Raw genomic sequence first — 16,634 nt, 5'->3', positions numbered from 1 at the left:
CCTAATCAAAATAGCCACGTTTGTATGCAACTTCCACAGGCACACGATGACTGTGTACAGGGTCAATAATTCCACCAGTGGCAATCTGGGCTTCCAGAAGACGTATTCCATGATCTTTAACAATGAGATCTTTTTTCATGGCCTGGAAGAGGGAGATTTTTCCACCAGTGTAGGGGTCATTATAGCCAGTGACTCCTCTTTCTGCAGAAAGAAGTTTATCATATATATCATGCCCAATCAGTCCTGCAGCTAAAGCTTCCTCTACAGATAGCTTTTTGTTCTGAATAGGATCGATCACAAATCCTGTGGCAGCCTGTGCTTCAAGGAGAATTAAAGCTGTTCCTGGTCTTAGTATACGTTTCAGCATGGCATCATAGATAGTCAGCTTTTTTCTTTGGGAAGGATCTATTATTGATGTAACAAAAACTCCTGCAATGCTATTAGATCCTTCAAGATATCTCTTCACTGAGTCCATCTGCGTGACCTCTTCTACAGTCTTGCTGCCCTGAGTCAGTTCATCCAGACTCCTCTGGTCAATGATTTCCGACTGGAGCAGTTCAGAAGCTGTCACCTGCCGACGTAAACCCTTAAACTTCAGTTCACGTCTTTTTTCTGTATCTTCAATTATGATGAGGATGATCTTTAAAATCTCATCCGGCGTTAGGGTTCCTGATTTGTACTTTTCTAGTAGTTCATTTCGTTTTTCCTCAGTGATGTACTTGGAGTGGAGAAGAAACCATAATGAAACTTTCTGCCCTTTAAATTCTCCAACATTGATCTCAGCAAGCTTGCCATCCAAATCTTGTTGACTGTCATTTGATTTTTTGGTCTCTGAGTCTTCAATTAATGAAACAATAACCTGCTTTACATTATCCACAGCCAGCTTATGTTTGATAAGCTGGTCATTACGTTTGTCATCAGGGAGATAATCAGAATGTAGGATGTCCCAGAGGGAAATCTTTTCCTTTTGTAAATGACTGGATTTAACATTGACCACAATTGCATTTAGGGCTCTTTGAAGTTCATCAGCAGCCTTGTTTACAGTTCCTTCTGTCTTTGAAATGGTGGTTTTCTGAGTGGTGCCTTCTTTCTCCTCTACCTCTGTAATAATAACTGTGATTATTCTAATGATCTCCTCCAAAGGTAAATCACCTGAGAAATACTTCTGCAATATTTCTTCCTTTTTGCTTTCTTTAATATATTTAGAGTTGAGAAGGTCCCAGACTGAGAGTTTCTGGCCCTGGAGTTTGCCTTTGGTAATCTCCACAAGCTCAGACTGGAGATGGCTCTTCTTGTTCTCTTCTGTAATATTTTTGGCTGCCTCTTTCTGGCTAAATCCATTCACAGCTTGGCTACCACCTTGTTCCCATTCTTCAATAGCTGATTTAATACTTGAAATAAATTCCTGAACTGTTATAGTCTTTGATTTGTACTTATTCAGAAGTAACTGTCGCTTTTCTTCTGTAAAATACTTGGAGTACAGAAGTTCCCAGAAAGACACAGTCTGTCCTTTATACTGTCCAAGCTCAATTTGAACATTTAGTGACTGCAGACTAATTTCAAAGGCCTTTTCTGCTAAGATTGTTTGCTTGTCTTTCATTGTTAACATGTACAATCCAGTTTCTGGGTCCTGAACACATCGGCTAAGTAACTGCAGGTAGGTAAGGTTTTCATGCGTGTTGGGATCAAAGAATCCTTTTGTGTCATCACTTGGATCTGAAAGGATCTGATTCATCTCTTCATCAAAGTAGCCACGTTTATAGGCCACTTCCACAGGGACTCTGTGACTGTGTACTGGGTCAATGATGCCTCCAGTGGCAATCTGGGCTTCCAGCAAACGAATACCGTGATCTTTTACAATGAGGTCTTTCTGAATAGCTTGGAAGAGCGAGATTTTGTCACCGGTATATGGGTCAGTGTAGCCAGTTACTGCTTTTTCTGCAGAAAGAAGTTTTGCATGAAGTTCATGGCCAATTAAACCAGCTGTTGCAGCTTCATCTACTGACAGTTTCTTGTTTTTCACAGGGTCAATGACAAATCCAGTGGCTGCCTGAGCCTCTAGAAGAACAAGAGCTGTCCCTGGTCTTAGGATGTTCTTCAACATAGCATCATAAATGCTCATCTTGTCCTTTCTTGAAGGATCTCTCGGAGAGGGAACCAATACTCCAGCTATACAGCTTGTTCCTTCCAAGTATCTTTTCACATTGTCCATTTGAGTCACCTCCTGTACAGTTTTCTGTCCTTGAGCCAACTCTCTTAGTGTATTCTGGTCAATAATTTCTGATGAAAGCAACTCAGATGCAGTAACTTGTCTCCTAAGGCCTTTAAATTTCAAACTTCTGCTACGTTCCTCAGTCTCTTTTATTATTGTAATGATAATTTTGATAAGCTCATCCATGCTTAGCGTGCCAGAGTTTAACTTCTCAAGCAGGTCACATCTTTTTTCCTCTGAAAAGTACTTGGAGTTCAGTAGATGCCATACTGACTGCTTTTGATCTTTGAACTCACCTTCAGTTATTTCAATTTGAATTGTCTGCAGAGCACTAAATGTTTCATCCTTCAAATTGTATTTTATTTGTGGAGATTGGCTGCTCTTCTGATCACCTTCTTCAATGGACTGACTGACAAGTCGAATTATGTCTTCAAGTGTTAGCTTGTAGTTACCGAGGAGCTCTTGTTTTTTTTCTTCTGAGATATATCTGGAATGCAGAAGATCCCACACAGAAACCTCGCGCCCAGCATATTCTCCTTTTCTAACATAGATGTTGATGTTTTGCAAAGCTTTCCGAATCTCATCTTCTTGTAAAGAAGGTTCAGGGTGTACAGGCTGTTGTACTGGTGTGGCTGAACTTTGAAGGACCCCTTTAGTCTTTTTCACCTCCGATTCATTAATAATAGCAAGTAGAATCGTTATAATTTCTTGAATTGTCAGAGCCCCATTGTTATATTTTTCTAATATTTCCTTTCGTTTCTCCTCAGTTATATATTGAGAATTTAGGAGCTCCCAAACAGATACATGTTGTCCTTTAAAGTCTCCTACAGACACATCCACCATTTCTGATTGCAGTAATGTATTTTTATCAGCTGAGTCTGTTGTATCAGCTGCAGGAACAGTTTCAGTAATGAGTTTGATAACGATAGTAATAAGTTCATCAATAGATAAAGTTCCTGAATTAAACTTTTTCAGCAACTCCTCTCTTTTCTCTGCAGAAATAAATGCAGAATTCAGAAGTTCCCAAATGGAAACATCTCTGTCTTGAAATTGAGTATGTGTGACCCTGATATTTTTTGTTTTTAGAATATTTTCCTTCCCAGTCTGGATAGGTGAAACTTTATTAACATTTACATCCAGCATATACAGACCAGTCTCTGGATCTTGGACACATCTTTGGAGCAGCTGCAGGTAAGTGAGGTTCTCGTGGGTGTTAGGATCGAAGAATCCCTTTGTGTCATCAGAGGGATCTGAGAGGATCTGGTTCATTTCTTCATCAAAGTAGCCACGTTTGTATGCAACCTCCACAGGCACACGATGACTGTGTACAGGGTCAATAATTCCACCAGTGGCAATCTGGGCCTCCAGAAGACGTATTCCATGATCCTTAACGATGAGATCTTTCTTCATGGCCTGGAAGAGGGAGATTTTTCCACCAGTGTAGGGATCATTAAAGCCAGTGACTCCTCGTTCCGCAGACAGAAGTTTATCATATATGTCATACCCAATCAGTCCTGCAGTTAAGGCTTCCTCTACAGAAAACTTTTTGTTCTGAATAGGATCGATCACAAATCCTGTGGCTGCCTGTGCTTCAAGAAGAATCAAAGCTGTTCCCCGTCTTAGTATACCTTTTATCATGGCATCATAGATGGTCAGTTTTTTTCTTTGGGAAGGATCAGTCTTTGATGTAACAAACACTCCTGAAATGCTATTAGATCCTTCAAGATATTTCTTCACCGAGTCCATCTGCGTGACCTCTTCTACAGTCTTGCTGCCCTGAGTCAGTTCATCCAGAGTCTTCTGGTCAATGATTTCCGACTGGAGCAGTTCAGAGGCTGTCACCTGCCGACGTAAACCTTTAAACTTCATTTCACGTCTTTTTTCTGTCTCTTCAATTATAGTGAGAATAATTTTTAAAATCTCATCAGCTGTTAAAGTTCCTGACTTGTATTTTTCTAGAAGTTCATTTCGTTTTTCCTCAGTGATGTACTTGGAGTGGAGAAGAGACCAGAGAGAAACTTTTTGCCCTTTAAATTCCCCAGTGTTGACCTCTACAAACTTGAGTTCCAATTTCTGTTGAACTTCCATTCCAGTTTTTGTTTCAGCATCCTCAATTAATTTCATGATTCTCTGTTTAAGTTTTTCTACAGTATCTTGATGCTTTCTTAACTGGATATTGCGGCTATCATTTGAGATATATTTTGAGTGGAGCACTTCCCACAGAGACACTTGTTTACCCTGAAACTCTTCAGCTTCTATGTGAACAGTAAAAGCGCTTAAAGCTTTATGGTCTTCAAGTGTATCTGCTTGCTGATTTTGCAGTGGTTTTGAAACAGAATTATCATAGACTTCTTTTTTCGCAATGGTAGTATCTCTCTTGTCTCTTTCTGTAATAATTGTATTGATGATTTTAACAATTTCTTCTAAAGGCAGGACACCTGAGAAATACTTTTGTAGGAATTCATCTTTTTTACCTACTTCAATATTATCAGAGTTGAGAAGGTCCCAGACAGAAAGCTTCTGGCCCTGGAGTTTACCCTTGGTAATCTCAACAAATTCAGACTGGAGACGCTTCTTTTTGTCTTCAGTAACATCTTTGTCTGCTTCCCCTTGGCTAAGTCCATCAACAGTCTGGCTTCTGTCCTGTTCTTCCCATTCTTGGACAGCCAATTTAATGCTTGAAATAAATTCTTCAACTGTTATAGTCTTTGATTTGTACTTATTCAGAAGTAACTGTCTCTTTTCTTCTGTAAAATACTTGGAGTAGAGAAGTTCCCAAGAGGACACAGTCTGTCCTTTATACTGTCCAACATCAATTTGAACATTTAGGGACTGCAGACTAATTTCAAAGGCCTTTTCTGCTAAGATTGTTTGCTTGTCCTTCATTGTTAACATGTACAATCCAGTTTCTGGGTCCTGAACACATCGGCTAAGTAATTGCAGGTAGGTAAGGTTTTCATGAGTGTTGGGATCAAAGAATCCTTTTGTGTCATCACTTGGATCTGAAAGAATCTGATTCATCTCTTCATCAAAGTAGCCACGTTTATAGGCCACTTCCACAGGGACTCTGTGACTGTGTACTGGGTCCATGATGCCCCCAGTGGCAATCTGGGCTTCCAGCAAACGAATACCGTGATCTTTTACAATGAGGTCTTTCTGAATAGCTTGGAAAAGAGAGATTTTGTCACCAGTATATGGGTCAGTGTAGCCAGTTACTGCTTTTTCTGCAGAAAGAAGTTTTGCATGAAGTTCATGCCCAATTAAACCAGCTGTTGAAGCTTCATCTACTGACAGTTTCTTGTTTTTCACAGGGTCAATGACAAATCCAGTGGCTGCCTGAGCCTCTAGAAGAACAAGAGCTGTCCCTGGTCTTAGGATGTTCTTCAACATAGCATCATAAATGCTCATCCTATTCTTCTTTGTGGGATCTCTGGGAGAGGGAACCAGTACTCCAGCTATACTGCTTGTTCCTTCCAAGTATCTCTTCACACTGTCCATTTGAGTCACCTCCTCTACAGTCTTTTGTCCTTGAGCCAACTCTCTTAGTGTATTCTGGTCAATAATTTCAGATGTAAGTAGTTCAGTTGCAGTGACTTGTCTCCTGAGCCCTTTGAATTTCAGTTTTTTACTGCGTTCTTCAGTCTCTTTTATAACAGTAGTTATAGTTGTACTTAGTTCATCTATACTTATTGTGCCAGAGTTAAACTGCTCAAGTAGCTCACGTCTTTTTTCTTCTGAGAAGTATCTGGAATTTAAAAGATCCCATACAGAATGTTTCTGACCCTTGAATTCCCCTTCAGTTACTTCAATTTGCACAGTCTTTAGAACATTGTAAACTTCCACCTTCAAATTGTATTCTGGTTTCAATTTTCTTTGTTGTTCAGTCTCTTTGATAGAATGTACCACCAATTCCACAATGTCTTGGATAGTCAGTTTGTACTCTTCTAACAGTTCTTGTTTGATATCTTTAGGAATATATCTGGAATTAAGCATATCCCACACGGAAACCTCTTGTCCACCATACTGACCTTTTGTGACTTGAATACTGATGTTCCTTAAAGCTTTCTCAATCTCATCATCTTCTACAAAATGATCAGACTTCTCTAGCTGATTGACTGGTACAGGTGAACTCTTTTGAACCACTTCTGTTGTTTCCATTTCTGTGATGATGGTAATGAGAATTGTGATAATTTCTTGTATGGTCAAAGTCCCAGATTGTATCTTTTCTAAAATTTCCTTTAGTTTTTCTTGTGAAATGTAACGAGAATTCAGGAGGTCCCATACAGACACTCGCTGTCCCTTGAAGTCACCCACAGACATGTCTACCTTTTCTGTCTGGAGCCAGGTCATTATTTTATCTTCTGAATCAGTGGAATCAGTGGTATCAGCTTGACGCACCTCTGTTTCTTCATGAGATAATGTTTGCTCTGTTTCATTCAGTATTTTAATAGTTATAGCCATAATTTCCTCAATCGTTAAAGTGCCAGATTCAAATTTTTTCAGCAGTTCCTCTCGCTTCTCAGCTGAGAAGTATTTAGAGTTCAGAAGCTCCCAGATGGAAACATTCTTTCCTTGTAACTCTCCAACAGCAACCTGAATAAAACTAGATTGCAATTTATTTTGGATCTGTGCTGGGGAGAACTTACTGTCTTTAAGTTCTAGCAAATACAATCCAGTATCTGGGTCTTGAGTGCATCTTTGGAGCAGTTGCAGGTAGGTAAGGTTCTCATGAGTATTTGGGTCAAAGAAGCCTTTTGTGTCATCAGAAGGATCTGAAAGTATCTGGTTCATTTCCTCATCAAAGAAGCCCCTTTTATAAGCCACTTTAACAGGGACACGATGGCTGTGCACAGGGTCTATGATGCCACCTGTAGCAATCTGGGCTTCCAGTAGGCGTATACCATGCTCCTTTACAATCAGATCTTTCTGAATGGCTTGGAACAAGGAAATTTTTTCACCAGTGTAAGGATCCTTGTAGCCTGTAACTCCTCTTTCTGCAGACAGAAGTTTGTCATAAATTTCATATCCGATGACCCCAGCTGATAATGCTTCATCGACAGAAAGTCTACGGTTTTGTATGCAGTCAATAACAAAGCCAGTACCAGCCTGGGCTTCCAGAAGAACAAGGGCTGTCCCAGGTCTCAGAACACGTCTTAGCATAGCATTATAGATATTCACCTTTTCTTTCTTGGTGGGGTCAAGTTTTGAAGGCATAAGAACCCCTGCAATGCAGCTAGTACCTTCAAGGTATCGTCTAATGGAATCTATATTTGCAACTTCATTCACAGTCTGCAAGTCTTTCTTTAAGCCATCGAGGGTATCTTGGTTGATAATTTCAGCATCAAGTAGTTCTGCTGCGGTGACTTGTTTCCTTAGTCCCTGGAACCAAATGTCTGTTTGCCCTTTCTCCTTTTCTTCAATAGTTGATATGATGGCACTTATAATGTCCTTAAGTGTTGAAGATGTATTAGTTTTATATACCTTGATAAGCTGCTTTCTCTTCTCTTCAGAGATATAGCTGGAGCTCAAAAGTTCCCATAGGGAAATATCCTGACCTTTGAACTTGCCACTGTTCATTGTTACATGGGTTTCTACTAGAAGATTTTTTGTTGGCTCATCAATGAAAAAGTAATCATCATGCTTTTCAGTCAGTGGAAGCAAATAAAGTCCATTTTTTTGGTCTTTGACACATCTTTCCAGCAAGTTTTTATATGTAATTCTTTCATGAGTATTAGGGTCTACAAATCCTTTCTTTTCAGAGTCTGAGATGAGAAGGTAAAAGTCTTCATCCAGATGAGCCCTTTGGTACGCTACATGCAGAGGAAGTCTATGGCCGTAAACTGGGTCTACGACACCCCCAGTTGCTAACTGGACGTCCAGGAGTGAAATTCCTTGCCCTTTTGGCACAATTCCTTTCTTGATGGCTTGGAAAAGTGAAAACGTGTTCCCAGACTTCCTATCTTTAAATCCACTAACTGCTCTTTCAGCAATTTCAAGCTGTTCTTGAACATCGGCGTTAGCCAGACCTTGAGAAACTGCATCAGAAATGGAAAGCACTTGGTTCTTTATGGGGTCAATAAGGTGGCCAGTGGCAGCTTGGGCTTGTAGTAGAATCAGACCAATGTCTTTAGATAGAATACCTCTATTTATAGCTTCAAAGATACTGAGCATTTCATTGGTGGGCAGAGATAAAACTCCAGCAATGCAGCTTGTTCCTTTCAAGTATCTTTTAACAGAATCCATTTCAGAAACTGCTTCCACAGAGATTTTACCTTCTTTCAGGTCATTTAAAGTCTTGCGATCAATTATGTCTGCATTGTACAAATCGGTAGCGCTTACTTCTCCACGGATTCCCTTTAGTTTTAGGTTACTGATGTTGGACTCATATTCTTCTATAACTGTGGTGATGCTGGAAATAAGCTGCTCTATGCTGAGTACTCCCAAGGTGTACAGTCTCACTAGCTCTCTTCTTTTTAGGTCTGTAATGTAATGAGAAGTGAGTATTTCCCAGATGGACACAGTTTGATTGGCAAATCTTCCAAATGGAAGTCCAATAGATCTCGATTGTAAATCCGCTTTCATTTTTTCAGTGATATAGAAGTAGTTTTCACCTCTCTTTACAACTTGCAATAAATACAGTCCAGTTTCAGGATCTTGAATGCATCTTTCTACCAGTTGCATATAAGTAAGGTTCTCATGTGTATTGGGGTCAAAGAAGCCTTTAGTATCATCACTGGGATCTGTCAAAATTGTGTTCATGTCTTCATTGAAGTAGCCTCGTTTGTACGCTACTTCTACAGGAACTCTGTGGCTGTGGACTGGGTCAATAATACCACCTGTGGCAATCTGGGCTTCTAGTAGACGGATACCGTGGCTCTCAACGATAAGATATTTTTGCATGGCTTGAAATAGGGAAATTCTCTTTTCATCATATGGATCTGTATACCCTGTTACAGCTTGCTCTGCAGACAGGAGCTTGGCATGTACATCAGACCCTATTAGACCCTTAGCAAATGCTTCATCAACCGACAGCTTCTCGTTCTTAACTGGATCAATGATAAAGCCTGTGGCTGCCTGGGCTTCTAGGAGTACCAAAGCAGTACCAGGTCTCAAAATGCCTTTGAGCATTGCCTCATAAATACTCATCTTTTTGTTTGTGGCCTGAAGAAGAACTCCAGCAATACTATTTGTTCCTTCCAGGTAGCGTTTAACAGCATCCATTTCTGTTACTTCATCTATGGTCTTCTTCCCAAGGTTAAGCTCATCGAGAGTCTTCTTGTCTATGACCTCTGACTGGAAAAGATCACTTGCAGATACTTGCTTGCGAAGACCTTTGAACTTGATCTGGGTGCTTGCTGCATCTGTTTCCTCAAAGATGGTGGTGATGGTTCTTATGATTTCCTGTAAAGCTTCAGAACTGCTGGTTTTGTATTTCAGTAGAAATTCTTTAAGTTTATCTGCACTGACGTACTCTGAATTGAGAAGTTCCCAAAGAGACACTGTTTGGCCTTTAAACCTTCCTGCTGTCGGCGTAACTGTACATGATTTGAAAACATCAATGATGTGTCCTTCAGCATAAAAAGCAGCAGTCTCTGACAGCGGTAAAAGCAGCAAGCCGGTCTCTGGGTCATTGTAACATCTCTCTTTCAATTGCTCATAGCTTATTTTTTCTTTGGTGTTAGGATCAACATAGAGTACCTGGTTTGTGGTTTGTTTCGATATTTCCTCATCCAAAAAGCTAAATTTATATGCCTGTTGTAATGGCACATAATGGCAATGAAGAGGATCAATTATTCCACCAGTTGCCAACTGGGCTTGAAGGAGTGGAATACCTTCCTTATGTGGTATAAGTTTCTTCTGGATTGCTTGACCTAAAGATATCTTATTCCCTGTGTAAGGGTCGGTGTATCCACTTACTGCACTTTCGGCAGTCAAAAGTTTTTCATGAAGTTCAGGGCCTACAACCCCAGCTTTCACTGCGTCGTCAACTGTATACTTGTCATTCTTTTCTGGATCTATGACAAATCCTGTTGCGGCTTGAGCTTCTAGAAGCATTATGGCATTGGCAGGAAGAAGTAAATTCTTTTTCAAGGCTTGATAAATGCTCAGCTTTTCTTTTGTGGATGGCAGGTATACTCCAGAGATGGAACCGGTGCCTTGTAAACTTTTCTTCACCTCATCTATTTGGGAAATCTCCTCAACAGACCTGACGCCCTGGATAAGTTCATCAAACATTTTCTGTGTAATAATACCTAGGTCTAGGAGCCATACAACAGGGACTTTTCCTCTAAGTCCCTGAAAATAAATGTGAGTTGTCTTTTTTATTTCATTCATTCGGACTATTTGCAGGATTTCGGTGATCAGCTCCTGAAGCGTAATTTTCTTAGCTTTAAATTTTTCCAGGATTTCAAATCTCTGTTCTTCTGTAAAAAATCCAGAATGGATCAGGTCCCAGACTGTGACATTTCGCTCTTCAATCCTGGTGGTCTTCAAGAGTTGACGGATTTCTTCATCAGAATATATATTTTGTACTGGAACCTCTGCAAAATTTTGGGGCAGTTGAAGCAAATAAAGGCCAGTGGATTCATCTTGATGTGACCGACTGAGAAGTTCAGAGTAGGTGACCTTTTCTTTGGTAGTTGGATCGTAAAATGATTTTGTATCATCTGTAGAATGGGAGAGATCTTCAAGGAGCTCCTCACTAAGATAACCGTGTTTCTTGGCCACAGAATCTGGCAGGTGGAAGCCGTGTATTGGATCAATGACTCCTCCAGTAGCTAGCTGGGCCTCTAAAAGCTGTTTGGCATGGTTTTCTTCAACAAGTCCTTTTTTCATGGCTTGGTAAAGGGAGATTTTCTCCCCTGAAAATGGATCTTTGTATCCTGTTACAGCTTCTTCTGCAGAAGCAAGTTTCTCATAAATCTGTGGATCGACAACACCTGCCTTGAAAGCTTCATCAACTGACAATTTCTGGTTATTCACTGGATCTACGATGTATCCAGTAGCAGCCTGAGCTTCTAGCAACGGTAAAATAGTGCTAGGCAGCAAAATGTTATTTTTTGTTGCTTCAAAAAAACTGACCTTCTTTTTGGAGGGTTGTATTATGACTCCACCAAGGACACCTGATCCTTGCAAGTACTTCTGAACTTTGTTCATTTTAAACACATCTTCTACTGTAACTTTTCCTTCTAGGACTTGCTCGAGCAGTTCTTTTTCAATGATCTCATATTCAAACAGATCATAAATGTTCACCTGTCCCCTTAATGCTGGAACACGGATCTCTGTCCATTTCTTGATTTCCTCTTCAATGACGATAACAATTTGTTCGATGGTCAATTTTTTTAGTCTAAATTGTTCCAACAGTTCTCTCCTTCTCCACTCACTCAAGTACTCGGAGTTGATGAGAACCCATGCAGATACAGTTTGGCCTCGGAATCTTCCATATCTGACAAAAATCTCCACATTTCTCAAAGAATCTCTGACGTAGTCATTAATGGTGAATTGGTGCTTCTTGCTGACCAAAGGTAGGAGACAAAGATTGGTTGATGGCTCTGTAATGCATTTCTCTTTCAGCTGTAGATAGGTGAGATTTTCATGTGTGTTTGGATCAAAGAACCCTTTAGTATCATCACTTGGATCTGTCAAAATTAGATTCATTTTCTTGTCAAAATAACCTCGCTTGTAGGCAACTTCGACTGGGATTCTGTGGCTATTTATGGGGTCAATGATGCCGCCAGTTGCAATCTGGGCCTCAAGGAGCCTAATGCCATGTTCTTTGACAATTAAACCTTTGTTCATCGCTTGAAACAAGGAAACTTTTTCACCTGTGTATGGATCTTTATATCCGGTGACTGATTTTTCTGCTGACAAAAGTTTTTCATAATATTCTGGCCCGATAATATTTGACTTGAGAGCCTCATCCACTGAATGCTTCTTATTTTTCACCGGATCAATGATATATCCTGTTGCTGCTTGGGCTTCAAGAAGAATTAAGGAGGTCCCAGGCCTTAGAAAGCCTTTTCTTTTTGCTTGATAGATGCTGATCTTTTCTTGAGTATCTGCTAGGATTAATCCACCTATACTTCCAGTACCTTGCAGGTATTTCTTAACTGTGTCGATATTGACCACATCCTTTGCGGAAGCTTCACCTTGCTGCAGTTTATCGAACAAGTTCTTGTCAATAATTTCTGACTCCAACAGCTGCCCAGGAGTCACAGATTCTCTAAGACCTTCAAATGTGACTTTGGTGGAGGATACTGCATGTTTAATCTCTGCTTCCACTTTTCTAGACAATTCGTCTAATGAAATACTTCCAGCTTTGTAAGAATCAATGAAAGTTTGCCTTAATTGCACGCTAAAATATTCTGAGAAAAGAACTTGCCACAGAGAAACAAGTTGTCCTTTAAATTTACCAAATGTCAATGTCAGTTTTATTCCATCTAAAATCATTTTGGTTTTATAGTCTATGAATGAATGTGTAGTTTTCTGTGCATCCTCAGGATTGTCAAAAACAGGGGTCAGGTAAAGCCCCGAATGAACATCAATAACGCTCCGTTCTAGCAATTGTTCATAGGTAACATTTTCTTTCATGTTTGGATCAAAAAATCCTTTTACGTCATCGGTTTGAGTCAGTAAAAGTTTGTATGTATCATCATCAAAGTGACCCCGCTTGTAAGCCACTTCCACTGGAACACGGTGCTTTTTTAATGGATCAATGATTCCACCAGTGGCAAGCTGGACGTCCAGAAGATGGATGCCATGATCTTTTGTAACAAAGCCTTTCTTTATAGCTTGAAATAATGAAAGCTGTTCTCCAGAAGTAGGATCTTTATAACCCATGGCAGCCTTTTCAGCGGACAAAAGTTTTTCATAAAGTTCAGGTCCAATTAAACCATTTTTCACTGCATCGTGCACAGTAAATTTTAAATTCTTTAAAGGGTCTATCAAATATCCAGTAGCAGCCTGAGCCTCCAAGAGAGCTATGGATGTTCCTGGCATCAGAAGGTGTTCTTTCATTGCTTGGTAAATACTTTTAATCTCGTTGGTAGAAATATCTGCCACTCCAGTAATTAATCCAGTACCCTGAAGATAGCTCTTCACTTTCTTCTGTTCAGCAACATCTTGCACAGAGAGTTTTCCTTGCTGGAGGTTTTCATATGTTGTCTGATCGATGATCTGGGAGTTCAGTAACTCATCACTTGTAACTTTTCCCCTAATGCCATTGAAGGAAAGTTTCAAAGGAAAGAAATATGTATTTGAGTCTGGATCAAATGTGGACCTCGATCTGAGCTCCTGATAAGTAACCCATTCCTCAGTGTTGGGATCTATGAAACCATGAATTATATCAGCAGGATTAGTTAACAATTTTGCTGTATCTTCATCCAATAAACCTCGTTTATAGGCAATTTCCAAGGGAATGTGGAAACTGTGGAATGGATCGATAATGCCTCCTGTGGCAAGCTGGACTTGAAGAAGATTAAGGCCCAGGTTTCTGTCAATAAGCTCTTTCTTTATTGCTTGGAAAAGAGAAATTTTTTTTCCCGTGTATGGGTCATTAAATCCAGTGACTGCTCGTTCAGCATTCAGTAGCTTCTCCTTGAGGTCAAATCCCACCACTTCTTCCTGTAAAGCTTCCGTGACAGTGAAAGTTTTGTTCTTTGTTGGATCTATGATAAATCCTGATGCTGCTTGAGCTTCCAACAGAGAGACCTCACAATCAGTCTGCAGTAAGTTTTTCTTTAAAGCCTGATATATACTTATTTTCTCCTTCGTGCTTTCTACATATACTCCTCCAACGCTGGACGACCCTTTTAGATATTGCTGGACCTCTTGAAGTCCTCCAACTTTCTGTATGGTTTGTTTGCCCTCTTTGATTTCATCATATTGAACCTGAGTAATGATATGGGCCCTGAGCAGTTGCTCTAAAGTGACACTCTTCCTCAGGCCCTGCAGACTTTCTTGTAGAGTAAGAAGTACCAGTTCAGTTTTGGAATCTGTGAAACTTTGAGACACAAGTTCCTGATAGCTAGAATCTTCCTTTGTATTGGGATCAGGATAACATAATGAGAACTCTGATGGCCCAGTGAGTGTTTTGAACAAATTCTCATCTATGTAGTTAAGTTTAAAGGCCTCAGAAGCTGGTACTCTACTTCCATTTATAAAGTTGATAATTCCACCGGTTGCTATCTGTGCCTGCAGCAAACGACATGTGTCACTTTTCCCAACCAGACCTTTTTTAAATGCCTGAAAGAGAGATATTGTTTCTTCTTTGTGTTTGTAGCCCGTTGCTGCACTATTTGCAAGCAGCAACTTTTGTTGATATTCTGGCCCAACAATCCCTCGTTGAACAGCTGCCTCTACAGTAAGTTTCTGATTGTTTGATGGATCAATGATGTGGCCAGTAGCAGCTTGGGCTTCTAGTAGAGCCACGGCCACTTCCTCAGACACAAGCTTCTTCTGTAGGGCTTGGTAGATGCCAATTTTCTCCTTTGTCTTAGAAACAAAGAAACCACCAATGCTTGAAGTGACCATAATGGGTTCAGCAGCTTGCAAAGTCTCCTGGTTGCTTACAGACCCATTTATCTGACTGGTGACATGGTGACTATTGGTTCCATTGACATGGCTGGTGACATGATGTGTCCTGGACTCATGATGACTATGAGAACTAGATGCATGTGAAGACTGGTGATGAATAACATGCTTTTCCACCTTGCTGACCGTTTCTTTCACTGTGTGCTTGTGATCTCCTTTGTGCTCCATTGTTTTAGGCTGTGATGTCTTTACTCCACGTTCTTGTCAGAGGTTTTGTCAGATGCTGTAAAAAAAAAAAAATAATAAAAGAAATGTTATTTCAGTGTACAGCTTGTATACATTGCACCAATAAATATTCAAGTGTCCTATCAGAAAATATTTACAGCGCTAACACAACCAGATATTGTGAATCTTGGCAGAGGTTATTTCATTTGTAAATTATATTTTAAAGAATTGAAATTCATTTATATTTTGTAGGCACTAAAAGCTTTAAAGAGATGCTGTCGCCTTGTCGATGCAGGGCATAATAACAGTGTTTCTCCAAAGGGCCCCGTTGACCTACTGTATTAGAATCCTCTAACTCCTTTCCCATGGTGTGTCAACTAGATCTAATGATTTGCTACACCCAAGCACTACCACACTGGAAACGGTTTTCCATACTCATAAGTGGACAATGTAGAAAAAGGGACCATTAGAAAGATGGTTAATGGGAGAAATACCTCCTTGCATTGGTGGTCAATGGAAGAAGGGCCCATTAGGCTGGAAATCAGTGGGAGAAGAACCTCCTTACACTGGTGGTTAATAGAGGTGCAATTAGATTGGTTGTTAGTGGGAGAAGGACCTCCTTAATTAGTGGTCAGTAGAAGAAAGTCCTGTTAGGTTGGCAATCAATGGGAGAAGAACCCCCTTAATTTGATGATCAGTGGTTTTTCAAAACAGGCCCCCTTGACCTACTTTATTAGGAATCCTCTAACTCCTTTCTAGTAGTGTAACAACGAGACCTATTGATTGGCTTGACACTACCACAATGGAGAAGGTCTTCCATACCCATAATTGAACAGTGTAGAAAAAGGGACCATTAGATTGGTGGTTAGTGGGAGAAACGCCTCCTTGCATTAGTGGTCCATGGAAAAAGGGCCTATCAGGTTGTCAGTCAGTGTCAAAAGAATGTCCTTATGTTGGATATATATGGAAGCAGGGCCCATTAGTTTGGCGATACGTGGAAGAAGGTCCACCGTACATTGGTGGTCAATACGAAGAAGGTGCCAATAGACTGGTGGTTAGTAGGAGAAGGACCTCCTTACATTAGTGGTCTGTGAAAGAAGGGCCTATTAGTTTGGAAGGGATTAGAACCTCTTTAGATTGGTGCTCAGTAGAAGAAGGTGCCATTAGATAGAGAGAAGGACCTCCTAACACTGGTGGTCAGTAGAAGAAGGTGCCATTAGGTTAGTAGAAGAATGGAATTGAACAGCTCATTAGATTGGCATTCAGTGGGAAAAAAACCTCTGCACAATGGTGATCAGTAGGAAATTGGCCCATTGGGTTGGAAGTAAATGGGAGAAGGACCTTTTTTTTGGTGGTCAGTGGAAAAGGGGGCCATTGGATTGCAAAGAGAAGCCCACTGTGAGAGTACAAAATATTTTTGCAAAGAGCTTAGCTTTAGAATGAAAAAAATGTAAAAACCTAATGTAAGTAAAATGTTAACAAACACATTCTTAATGCACCTCAAAGAACCAGGAGGCATAAAACCAGCATTATCTGGATGCTTACTGCTTATGACTTAAACTAAGTGCACACCAAATGTAAGTAATTGATGCTACCAGATAAGGGGTTCAACTTCACTGTGAGTAGATCCTTGTATTCATGTGGGTCTGCAGTGTAAGAGTAGTGC

At 40.2% G+C, this 16,634-nt stretch overlaps 1 protein-coding gene across 1 annotated transcript in view; it reads right to left on the bottom strand.

Annotated features, from left to right (window-relative positions):
* Window position 1: 1 nt before the first annotated feature.
* Window positions 2-16,634, bottom strand: part of EPPK1 (epiplakin 1) — a 38,378-nt gene continuing 21,745 nt past the window's right edge. Inside the window, exon 3 of the mRNA XM_072410597.1 lies at window positions 2-15,026. Within this exon, the coding sequence (XP_072266698.1) occupies window positions 2-14,971 (14,970 nt within the window). The 5' untranslated portion in view covers window positions 14,972-15,026. The remainder of the gene's footprint in view (window positions 15,027-16,634) is intronic.

Source organism: Pyxicephalus adspersus, chromosome 5 (genome assembly GCF_032062135.1).
Source record: "Pyxicephalus adspersus chromosome 5, UCB_Pads_2.0, whole genome shotgun sequence".
Classification (NCBI taxonomy): Eukaryota; Metazoa; Chordata; class Amphibia; order Anura; family Pyxicephalidae; genus Pyxicephalus; species Pyxicephalus adspersus.
This window is presented reverse-complemented; position numbering and strand designations above follow the sequence as displayed.